At 39.1% G+C, this 13,150-nt stretch overlaps 1 protein-coding gene across 1 annotated transcript in view; it reads right to left on the reverse strand.

The window, feature by feature from the left end:
• Positions 1-531: 531 nt before the first annotated feature.
• Positions 532-13,150, reverse strand: part of LRMDA (leucine rich melanocyte differentiation associated) — a 634,559-nt gene continuing 621,940 nt past the window's right edge. The window contains exon 7 of the mRNA XM_040702701.2: positions 532-2,719. Coding sequence (XP_040558635.1) covers positions 2,640-2,719 — 80 coding nt within the window. The 3' untranslated portion in view covers positions 532-2,639. The remainder of the gene's footprint in view (positions 2,720-13,150) is intronic.

Below are 13,150 nucleotides of genomic sequence, written 5' to 3' on the forward strand. Positions count from 1 at the left end.
GCTTTTCTTATGGACTTCCACTTCAGCATTCAAGAGGCAAGTGTTTGAAGATATCTTCAATGCTTCTTAGTGCCTAATTATCTTCATTAGCTAAAACCATTTTGGCTAAACCAGAGGGTTAAAGACACTATGCAGAAGAAACAAAAACATCTGAAATTAAAATGTTACACATATTAAAAAAGACTGATGTTTATATCAACAGCAATAAACATGCATACTAAATTTTAAACAATATTCTAATATTTATTTGTCATTCATATATTATCCTTTTGATTTTCCACAATCACATTTAATTTGAATTCCCTTTAAGCAAGTTGTATTTAGGGTTTTATCATATTTAACCATAGGTATATAATCCCTCAAGTCAAAACAGAAACTAAAATGGATGGTACTGTGATCAGATCTCTCATTCCAAAAATATTTTTTTGCCTCCAAAGCTTTGCATGGAAGAAAACACTTCTGAAAATGATACAAATAGTTTTGACATTAGGCAAAGTAAACAAGCAAAATAAAGATGGAAAAATCATGTGGTCAGTTTGCAAGTGCTGTTTATTGTTTCAGGCAGGGTTAAAGCCTTTTATGAAGGCAAGTACATATATGCAACCAGACTGAAAGTGACATTAGGTTATTCTAAGCACCCATATTCAGAACCTGCTGCCTATAATATGCCATGGCCAAAACATGTGTAGGCTTCAAAAAGAACAATATAATATGAACATAGAAGAATTGCTGTTATTTCAGTAGCCAAGAGAGAAGACAAGTGCCCTAAATACTTCTAAGGACTATTTCATGTGGGTGGGGGGGGGTGGTGGGGGGGGGAAAGGCCTGTAGTTTTCCTTTCTCTAATATCGCCTAGGATATCTAATGTGAATCTGCATTTCATCTGCAACTATCCAGGACATTAGCAGAGTAATTACAAATGGCCAAAACCTACTTTCCAGACACCAGTTTGTGTAGCAAGCAGCTCAGAGTTCAATTGAAACTCAAAATATAAGACATGCTCCACAGGTGGTATGAACACATCACTATATATTGCTCACCACTGATTTTAAGTATCTGCTCAATTTACTACAGACTTCTGGAGTGAGTGAAGTCTTCCAGTTACTGTGCAAGGCCTCAAACCCTCAGCAGCAGCAAGCTTTCCTTTGTCACTCCATCAGTCTCACTATTTTACAGAGATCAAATGAATTTTGTGATTGGCTTCAACTTCCAGTTCACTTCTCCCCACAAGAACAGCTGACAATAGCCAAAAACAGTGGACAACTTCTAAAAGTTAACATTTATCCTCTTGGAAAGTAAATTAAGAGCAATGATTACAAACAAGCTAAACACAACCAGATAGTGATGACACTCAGCCAGGAACAATATGCATGCGTTATGAACAGCATGACAGTATTTTTGTGTATTCCTATGCCAATCACACTGTAACAAGCAGCACTTAACATGATATATTTATTAAGTATTAGGATTTTTTTTTCCACAGAAAGATGGTCATGATTCTAAGTATCTCAATCCATTTCTTAGAGAAGCAAGAAATACTCTATGTATTGTTGGTTTTTCACTGAAAACTTCAGAGTAGCCTTTCTTATGTAGGCTTCAAATGGGATTAAACAGAACTTTCCTCCAGAACATATTAGTAAAGCTGTTAATTATGTTAATTCCGTCAGTCACTTTTATTGACATTTTTCCCTCCTGAGTAATCATACCCATCTGGTGGCAATTTTATTTTACATCCCTCTTTTTAAGCCCTTTTTCCCTTCCAAATTTAAGTGTTTAATTCTAAATGTACTCTACACAAGTAAAATATATATTGTGTAATAAACCAGGAATAATATACACTATCAATGTCATAACTGAGTGCCTTTCCAACTTCACAGAGAACCTATGCTACTAACACAGTATTAAAAATGACCCCTCTTCTGAAGATCAAGGTAAATTAATGTGAGATGTTATTTAACAATTAGAAAATTTTGTTTGCCTGTAAAACTGTTCAAACCTTTTTTCCTTTGCTTATAAGCAAAAATTGATGAAATATTTTCTGGATACATCTTTTCCTGTTGAAAGAAAGAATAATTCATACAGGCTCATTTGTGGAAAAACCAAGAACACCCTATGAAGAGCATGTGTGTGAGCATATAGGAGATGACAGAAACAAAAGCACTTAATTCACAAGAAAAAAAAAAAACTTAGAACAGATAAGGGGTTTTTCATCTGAAATTATAGCCCTTCTCTTTTATAAACACTTTGATATCACCAGCCACTCTCCCTCAACAGGCGAGCAGGAGATAAACACGCTGCTTTTGTGCGGTGCCAGCCAACAGAGCATGCTCAGTGAAGGCCCAGGTGTGACCCCAGCTCTCCTGCGTGCAGCAGCTGGACCAGGCAATCCATCAGCATGCTCCTCCTGTCAGGCCGGGTGCTCTGCCACAGCTGTCTGTCACGCTGGTGGATGGGACCTGCTTAAAGGCAATCATGTCAATCTCTATGTGACTACTCAGACTGAGATGGAAGGATGATCTTGACAGGCCTGGCAAAGTCAGCAGAAGGCACTAGAGGACTTTAGTTACATGCTTAAAATTTAGATTCTATTTGTGCTTCTTGTGTGGAGTGACTGAAGTGGCACGAAAGAGTGCAGTGTTTTATAGCTGGTCGTCTCGGATGAATCTGTTGCCTTCAGAATGTTTTCCATAGTAAATGTAGCGGCATTTTCCCAAGATGCCTACAGGAAAAAGGAAATGAATTACAATTAGGAAAGTGATGCAGAAGCACAAAAACAGGGAAATTTGAAAGAGGGAAGGAAGAGAACAGTTCTCTTGTCTTGTAAAAGAAAGTTTGTTCATTGGAAATATTCAGTATTACCATTTCAATCAGCATTTTGTAACCGACAGGGAAAATGTGTGTTCAGATACCTGTGTGAGCTATTCTGTTAAACAAATATCCATAAATGTCTTCAAAAATTGAATTACGTTGGTACATCATACATTGTATTTTAAATCACAGTGACCCTCTGCAACTTTTGAAAACCAGAGAGCACAGATTGGACTCACATTTTGTACTGTCATCAATCTCCATACTATACATTTAAATGGTTTTCCTAGTGAATAAAAAACAATTCCAATTGTTAACTATGCTAAATAACTGTGCACATGGAGAATGCTTTCAAAAATCAGCCAGAACACTGCTTTTGGGAGAACAGGCACATTATTCTCTGTGCATGCAGGAGGTAAGATGCCTGAGGAAGCTTTAACTGCTGTGGGTGAGACATACATACCTGCAGATCTCACGACTTTATTCAAAAGCATCCCCTCTGGTGGTACTAAGTGGTATGCAAAAGCGTAAGTTCACAGTCACATCCCACCTGTGAACATCCTCAAAGATGCTAAATTTTACTAGCAGAGTTATTCTTTGTTCCCCCAGGCACACGCAGTCAAATTAAAGTCACCTCTCACACACAGAAGTAAGGTGAAAGAGTCTCCTCTATCTCAGGAGTGTCTAGCACAGCAAGTGCTGATGTATCTAGCTCATCCGCATAAGGGCACACATAACCTCGCCAAAAGGAAACAGTCACTGCCATACGTAAAGGGTAAAGATGGGGGAGGAGCTGACCCTCAACTCCCTGTAGTTCTGGCTTTCCAGAACTCATAAAGCAGGTATTGTGGCCACCTGCAGTATCAATAAAGTATGCAAGTTTTTATATTCTGCATATATTTTTCCTGTGTAATGTACACCAGATAAGAACCTAACATCTTGAAAGGCATGGGCTGTGGGCATGTAACCCATGCTCCTCTTTCCTTCTAAGACAGGATAGTAACACATTCTTACAGGAAAAAAAAAAAAAAAAAAAAAAAAAAAAAAAGGATTGTCCTGTCATTCATTGTGAAAAACACATTTCAGGAGAGCAAAAGTGGAGACTATATGGTGCAGAGCTTAATCCCACTCCCCTTCTCCACAAAGCTTTCATCAATAATTTCAATTTCCATCATTTCAATAGTAAAGCAATTTCCACGTTTAAAGCATGATGTTTTTGTTCCTAAACAAGCATCTAGCAAAAAGCAAGTTTTCCCCCCCTAAACAGATGGTATTCCAAGTCAAACTGCAGCAGGCACTAGGTTAGTAACAAGTCTGTTTAGGGTTCTAAATGTAAAGGATATGAACAGCTTATTAATGGTACTCTTCAGACTGCCTTTTCCCTGGCATTGATAGAAGTGTTGTTTGAGGTCTGCCGCATTTCTTGAGGACTGGAAGCGAGACTGTTTATAGAGATGCTGGTGAGAGAGTGCTGTTTGATGAATGCTGGAGACTGTAGCTAGGTGTCAGCGCTTAGAAAATGAGGCAAGGACATGAGGTATTAATATTGTCAATGATCTCTTGACAGGAAAACAGATACTGCATTCACCGTCAGATTTAAATAGACATCAAGTGCATTAATGACAAAAGGGCAGACTTCAAACAAAGGGAGCTGTATGGTGCTGCACTGAACGAGTCTCCGAGTTGGCAATAACCTGATCTGAAAAGACACTGTCAGGACTACAGACAGGCCCCGAATTGTGTGCGGTGACAGAAAACAGAGATGCTGACAGAGATACCAGTGCCATATTATGCCAAGTATATTCCAGTGCTGTCTTCAGCCCTAACTAAATCTGACATCATTTCCTATCGCTTATAGTATTCTCCTCTGCTCCAGCAGAATATTTCTCCCCAGACATCATTACAAACTCCAGTGTAGTTTTAAAGTTACTGGCAGGCCTGTTCTGTCACGGAGGTTGGGTCTAGAGGCCTAAGGATAACCTCAGTCAATCTAAATTTGGAGCTTGCTGGAGAAGTGCTCTCATTTTCACTGATATCTCAGCTACTTGAGGTGATCTGAACGCTAAAGTGTGAGGAGCTGTCACCTTGAATAAAATCCTTAAAGTAAAGACTCTCGGTTCCTGGGATGTTCAGCAAAGATGTCGGACAGTCTGGCAGCAGGAAATGAAATCCAGCTGCTGCTGCTCGCCTGGGGATAAAGGTGCTTGGGCTAGTGACAGTTAAAGTCAGCTGAAATTTTTGAACTCCTGCAGCCTACAATTGTTTAAATTAAGGAAGTGTTGTCTCCACAGAGATTCCCTACCAAGGCGTACAGCTGTGATTCGATTGCCAGGCATATTACACACACTGCTCAGAATCTTGATAAAAGCACAGTTGAAAATGTTGCCACGAGACTCTATTTATCATGAAGGTTATTTGTAAAACAATAATCTGGCTCATAAATTAAATGCAGTGACTGGTTGGGTTTTGTTTTGTTTTCTCTCTCTTTCTCCCACCTCCCTTCGACATCTACAGAAAACCAAGAACTACAAAAGGCTTATGTGCTGCAGTAAGGGGTCTGATACTAAGATATATCATATGTGAATTTCAGCATTCTGCACTTTGCCATCCTGCCCATCTGCAATTTTACTGTCTCCTTGCAGTTCAGAGGCATGAGCACACTTGTGGTTTTTCACAGAGACAAGGGGAGGAACAAGGAGGAAACAATACATCTGTGACTTTTTTGTTGTTGTTTTAATTAAAATATCCAGGATTGGCCATAATAAGCTAGCTATACCTCCTATGCATCAAAACAACATACAGCATCCTGAATGAGGTTTCTGCTCACAGTTCTTGAGAAATGACAACACAAGGTCTCTTGAGGGATCATCTTCCCCCAAATGAGGCTTCTAATTTTTCTTAAGTAGCTGCTTCTACCATCACCACAAGCTGTTAAAACTATAATTATAAAAAAATGTGTTGGAAAAAATCATTTTTAAATTCACTCTATATCTTTTAAATGTTTTCCCCCTTCAGAATGGATGTTCTAATTATGCTGGTAAGTAATGACCTTGCAGTTGCTTGCATGTGTTTTGGTATCAGTCTTTCTTCACAAACACATTGTACTGTCAGCAACACCAGCTTTTCCCTAGCTGAGGGAAAACCCAATTATCCAAATAAATAAATAAATACATACATGCATACTAAAGCACATGAAAAACTGTTCAAGTCATGTTTGCTCCTTTTAAATTGGGCAAGTGTTTCAGAGAGCTACTGTGCAATTGGGTCTCTGTACACTTTCCTAGTGTAAGAAAACTTTGTATATCTTCATGTATTATGTAGAAAATACTAACAAGAATTTGCAGTGAGATGTGCTAGACTTATAGGTCATACAGCCTCAGCCATAGGTCCAAATTCAGCTCAAGCCAACAGAAACCTAAGGGAAATGTTATCTGGTAGTATCTCATGGTCTCTCTTAGTTCACACTTTTTTCCTAATAAATAATTGTTCTGCATCTATTTGAAACACCTACCTTTCAGCCAACATTGTAAGGGGCATCTGCTAGCAGCACAGTCTTCTCTGATAGCATTCATCTTTCTTTAAAAAGTAATGGCTAAAACTAAGTAGTCAAGTCAAAACTTCTTTTTCTCCCACCCAAAACTATTGCCTCGTCTGCTCAAGGTGCCTCTCAAGCACCCATTTTAACATCAAATGTTTTTAACAAATCCTTCTGCAAATGCAAACAACAAAGTATTCACAATTAAAATTGTCTGTCAAACATATTGGTTTAAAGTGTACAGCAGGTAACACATTTCAACATACAGTCCCTTGCCTACCTTTCACGTGGGCTAACCTGTGGTCAGACAGAGTGCAAAGATTGTTCATACACAGTCTCGATATTCTAATGGGATTCCACTTTGCCTAAGTTTAATTTGAGTACAGTACCTAAATCCTCCACTGCCAATTTGTATTTGATCCATATTCATCTCTCTTTCCACAACCTGCTGTTGTATAGTTTTGCTATGGGCTATTAAACAGCTGCCATGTTCCACCAAGAAGCTGGGTGCGTTTCAATGTGGCTATACAACCAATCTGCAAATTGTTTTGAGACCCTTCAGGATGAAATATCAATACCATTATCATTTTTTTCACAGGCGTTTGGGCATTTTCTAGAATTAATGAACAGAAGTTGCAAAATTTCCTTAAAAATTAATATGAACTTCCTTCACAGGAATTAATTCCCTACCTACAACATTCAGAGGAGAATGAATACGTATCTACAAATAGCTTCACATTTACAATGCTACTGATTTAGGCAAATCAGTTGCAGTAATTTCCAAGTCTAAAAGACTTCTATCTAAAGGTGTAAGTGAAGCTGGTTTGAAACAAAAGCAATCCTTTTGCTCAGGAGTTCAAGAAGTTTTCATTTTATGTTTGTCTTCATGGAATATTAACAACTTTACATCTACTTGATAATTTCTTTTATTTTAAATTTCACTTTGACTTTCACAAGAAGTGAAATACTAGGGTTTGCCAAGAAACTAGGAAACTAATTGTATCAGACCTCCGGTAACATATATTTGGTAACATATAGACTGCTTTGTTCTGTTAAATCAGCATTATGCATATACTCTCACAGTCATTCTAGTATTGTGCTTTTTAAAAAAGATAAATGAAAAATCATTCTAATTATACCTGAGCTACTTATTCTATAATCATCATTAAGAACACGAAAGCAACTAAATGCTGTAAACAATATCAAAATATTTCCAAACACATTTTCAAAATATTTGCTTCTTTATCCTCAAAATATATTTTCTGACACAAATTAATTGAAATGGACCATCTAATTATTTTAAAACAAGAAAATAAAACTTTTTTTAAAAAGCCTGAAATTCAGGCAAATCAGCCTGATGTTTGTGCAGCACAGATCCATGCAAAGCTTCACAGAACACAAGGCCAGGACCTGAGGAGGATGTGGGAGGGAGGGGAGATGCTAACTGTCCCACAGTGATAGGAAAAAAAGAGAATGAACAGAAAGTTGATTTGGGCCCAAGTAGTGAGCTTTTAGTTTTACTGAGTCTTGTGGCTGTAGTACAAGGGAGATGCTTTACATATGCAAAAAATGAACTTCATTTTTTTTCTAAAAAGCATTGAGTGCTTTTCCAAGTCACTCAGTCTTCAAAGGTCATTGACCTGCTTTAACTTTTAGACATTCTAGGCATTTATTTATTTCTTGTCAGGCCTTCCAGTCATTTTTGTAAGTATGTAGAAACAAGAACAATAGTATGAGGAATTAGGAACAATAAATCATTTACCTTTGGTGAACTGTTAAAGCCAAAAGCAGAAAAGAATGCATTTGAGGGTTTTGTGACCCATTATAAACTGAATTTAGATACAATTTTAAAATGATAAACTTAATGAAAGACAAGAATGGAGTGAATTATAGACAGACTTTTTGTTCTTCATGCTTGCTTTTGGTGAAACAGAACTATTGTTTCTACTGAATATGCTCCAGCCTGTGAAGTTTCTGACAGAGGAACCAGAGAAGTTGAGTTGGAAGATAAGTGTAAAGAACCATCTAAGTCACTAAGTGCTCCGAGAGCAGTGAAGTATGTAACTCCAAGAGATCTACTCGAGCTTTCACTGTCCTGCCAACATAAAACCCAGTGCCATGCAGCAAACAAATCACTGTCACCATGGAAAAGCTCAAGCTCAAAAATTGCAGCATGGCCCAGAAGAACAGAAGAGCTGCAGCTGTTAATGTCAATGTGAAGGAATCCATGACCACTACCATTCAACCTGCTCATTGTGACTGCAGCTCCCAGAATGCCCAATCAACAGGTATATTCAAGGCAATATATCAAGACTCCTTAAATCAGTGCAGTGGGAACAATAGAAAGAGGAGCATGCAGCCAACAGAGAAACAAAAAACCTTTGGTTGTGCTACAGCTGCAAGAGTCCAGTCCTCATGCAGGCTAACCCCCTTTCAGCCAGTTCTAGCAATAGGTGCACACATGGAGGGTCACTCCAGAGGTGACAGAACACAAGTTCCCTCTCTCAGTCCCTCTGACTGCCAATTTCCCAGGGCCCTCACACTCTGAAACCCCTCCTTTCCATTCTCATCCTTTTCTATGGTAATTCCTGATGGTTTTTTTCCCCCGTTATGAGGATTTTGAAGGAGAGAAGAGTACAGCGGGCATCTGTTACAGTCTTGTCTCGCTTCAAGTCTGCATCCCTATCCTGTATCCATTTCTTTTGTCTTGCTTATTTTGACCTTTATGTTTGTGAGCACCTAATGGGAAGACTGTACCTTTCCATATGTTCCCCTGACAGAAAAAGCAACTTGCCCTGATCATCACCCTCCCTGTGTGGGTAGCACTGCTAAAAGCAAGGTAGCCTTTGCATTCAGGGAGATGAATTACCTCTTTGCTCTGCTCCCTGCACAGGGATTCAAAAAAATGATAATATTTTCCTCTGGACACCCAGAGCATGAAGTGGTCCCTCAGACTGAAAGAAATTACTGAACAGCACAAAATTAAATCCACATCTAGTCTGTGGCAATGGTGTTGGAATTACACACCTATTCTAGAGCTGAGGAATCAGAGCAGGGAAACTGAAGACCTTGAATTATTGCAAGTATCCTGCACAGACAAGTGCTGCGACATGTCAAGTCTCACTGGCCTGTGTGTAGGAAGGGGGGAAAAAGGGGGAGTATGTGGAAAAGTGAGAGTAGGGGAGGGGAAGAAAAGCAGTCAACAGGGAGAGGATGTTGGAAAAATTTGCAGTGAAGGTGATAGGAATACAAAGATGTGAGTTTGCATCCCAGGCCAAGGGAGCTGCATAAATGTTCAGTGTAAACTAGCAGTCAAGCTGATGTGTGATAAAGTGCAGCCTGCTGTAAATACACTTCAGGGCTCTCAAAGCAGCTGGGATGAAACTTGTAGTTTGGAAGATGGGAGGGAGTAAAAGAAAAAAAGAGGAAAGGAAAAAAATGCACTGCAAGCTTTTTCTCACATAATCTGTTACTGGAAAATTGAGAAGCTTGTCCAAGTCCGTGGGAATAAGCTGATGAGCTGATACTTAATAATAAACCATATTGTGTCATGGTGCGGAGTCATCTAGATCCATTCAGGCCACAAACTATATTACTTTATACAGCCCTGGCTGACATACATTTAAAGCCCTCTACACATTAAGGAGCCATTAGGCTGACAGATTAAAAGTTATCTTGGAGCTAATGTTTCCATTATGCGTATCCTGGCAGTGGAACAATCAACACACTGTTCCTCAGATGTCATACTTTGTTTAAAAAAGGGTAGGGGGGAGAAAAGGGGGAAAGGAGGGTATCTCTCCCTCCTTGAATGACATTGACATGATCAGCTTTGATCTGGGCATGTGCTGTCTACAGAATCTTTACTGTTGGCTAAAATAGGAGCATTTAGGGCATAATACTTTAAATCATTAACCAGTCCCATACTCCTCTGGGCATCACTGTTACACTTTAAGGTCCCACACTTGGGATTTCTTTGGAATCTTTCCATGCTTATTGTAACCATCACCAGAGAAATATGCTGGGGGTGGAGTGGGGGGTGTCTCACTCTGACGAAAATGAAGCAAGAAGTACTAAATGTAAAAACTGAATGTTTTTTTTTTCTTCTTCTTCTTCTTCTTTCTCTGTCCTTACCATGCTCGCTTTCTCAGATAGTGTCAGGGACCGAATTAATGCAGGCTTTACAACAGAATATTTCTTGTTGAACGTGCTGAAATTTTTAAGCAGATGTTTCTAAATTCTCAGGCACATAAATTGTATATGCAATTTTAAAGAAATCCAAATACACAGGAAATATCTCACCAGCACACCTGATATAACAGGTGAAATCATACTTAAATTCATACATAGAGAATTCCACTCTTGAGGGGGATGGAGGAAAAGACAGATGTCTTAACAGCTCTTTTCATCTTTTGAACATTTCCTCATATGTCCCATTCTCTCATACGTAGTTTAAACAAAAGCAGTAGACAAAAGGCAGACCAAATAACTGTAAGGACTCAATACCAACCAGATTGCGACTGCTAAATATCCCTCCTCTTTCAAGCTGTGTCGGAGCAGCTCCATCGCTCCCTGCTGACGGCCAGTACCCGCCGTGGACCAGCAGCGGCCCCAGCCAGCAGCCGGCAGCAGCAGCACTAGAGGGCAGCATGCATTTGTCTAACAAACGGACCGCGCCAGCCAGCGAAAATACTCCCCTCTGGCAATTAAAGGAATACTGTTTGTTGGTTGTGCAGCCAATTTCTTGTTCTGTCACAATCAAAGCCTATGTTCATGCTTTCAGTCTCTCGCCCAGGAGTCTGACTGCTGGCGGACTAAACTCGGTGAGCATCAGTTTGTGTACACAGATGGCTGCAAAGAGGATGTCACCGTGTAGTGGTCTGAACAAAAGACTCAAACTGTATGGGAGGGAGGTGACGGCCGAGCACACCACCGGCGCCCAGAGCATGGGGTGACACTTGTTGGCCTCGCGAAACATAAATGTTAGGGCTCTTCGGATCTGTCTTTCTATTGCTTTTGATAAAGCACGAGTGTGACCATTGAAATGATGCTAAGAGACACTTTTATTATATTTGAAATGGTGGGCAAGGAGGCTGTAAAATCCCATCTCTACTGTATATTGAAGTTCAGCTGTTCAGCATACATTCACCACACTAACTTAGAATATTTTCAGTTAATTTGGCTAACATATGCAAAAATTATATTTCTGTAGGCTGCTCTATATTTTGAGTTACATTCTACTAATAATATGCACATTAATCAGCAATGGAATTAAACCATAAAGAAAGACAAGGTCATTAAGAAAACAGAAAGTGAGTATGATTATACTGTAGTTGTACTTCACAAACTTTAACCATGCACAGATTGCATTAGGAATAAAATGTGAGGGAAAAAAAAAAAGCAAGAAAAAAAAAAGCAAGTTCTTTTAGTAACTGTGATAGAATTAAACAAATGTACCATGATTTATGGGATAGAAAGCAAACATTTGGAATAATTGTTTGGAAAGTCTGCAAGCATACCAATAAAATTACAAATTCTTATATGAAAAAAGATTGAGAAGCAGAGCCCTTCTGGAGAGTTTAGATATGAATTTGGCTCATCTTGTGAGTTAAACTTGCTTTCAGACCTCAAACGTGTTCCTGCTGGAGGAGTTCACATTAGGAAAAAGAAAAAAAAAAACATACAAAATTCATTCTGGCTCAACTGGTTCGAAATTTCTCAAGAGAGTCATCTGAAATAAAGACAAGTTGCTTTTCATTTTAAAAGCTGGGAAAGAAAGTCTCTCAAAATTAAAGAGAGTAATGAAATAGTGCTGCTGTCACATTATGATACAGTTAAGGGAAACTTCTTTGCATGTCATTACTCGGTCCTTTCCGTAACTCCTTCCCCGGAAACAAAGGAAACATTTAACAAATCGCTAATGATAAGATTGCTATGATTCTAACACAGAACTAAACATTCTTAAGGAGCTGATAATACAAGGACCTGAATTCCCTTGATTTCCAGTGGAAGCTGAAGGCATTTAGCACTCTGTGAAATACATCCAGACCCCACACGACCAGTGAGATCTTTTCCCTCTTCTGTTGCTGTTGCTGTATAGCATCAAATGAAATCAGAAATGCATCTGGATGCAAGCAGCCAAAATGTTCAGCAAATAACTAGTTCTATGGACCACGTCTCGTATTGTCTCTTACTAGAATTTTGTTCTCTGCTATATCACATCTACACCACTACCATCTACTACACCAAATTACTTGCTGGTCATAGTCTAGTTCCCAAACATTGGCCGCCAGCACTGAATGCCAAAATATTGTCATCGTTTCCTATCTCCAACTCTTTCCCCCCCTTCCTCAGCCTCCTTTTCAAAACATGCTAATGAGAAAGGGGCTGAAGTTTAAATCACAAAGGACAGCAGAATGCAGCTTACAAGAGTACTTTTAGCCTCTATGGAAGCTTTTGCTAAAGATAAAAGATAGGAGGCTAAGGAATAGCTCAAAAGAGAGGCACATTAAAACCTCTCCATTAGGGTCAGAGTCATTAAAGTTTAGTCAAAGCACCAAAGACTTTCTAACAAGTATTATGCTTAGTAAACGTTTTCCACTGGAGCACGGATATTGGTGAGAGCTTTTGGAGTGTGTCAGTTAATCAGTATTCACCCGCTTTGACAGCTTGAAATATTACTCACTTATTTGGCTGGTTCAAATTTGTCAGACTTGACTATGTTGTAAGTTAACATGTCCCCGTGTTCAAGAGGAGCCAACTGGCAAATGTGCACATTGGACCTAATAAAACACATCTGGCCAAACAATC

Source organism: Gallus gallus, chromosome 6 (genome assembly GCF_016699485.2).
Source record: "Gallus gallus isolate bGalGal1 chromosome 6, bGalGal1.mat.broiler.GRCg7b, whole genome shotgun sequence".
NCBI lineage: Eukaryota > Metazoa > Chordata > Aves > Galliformes > Phasianidae > Gallus > Gallus gallus.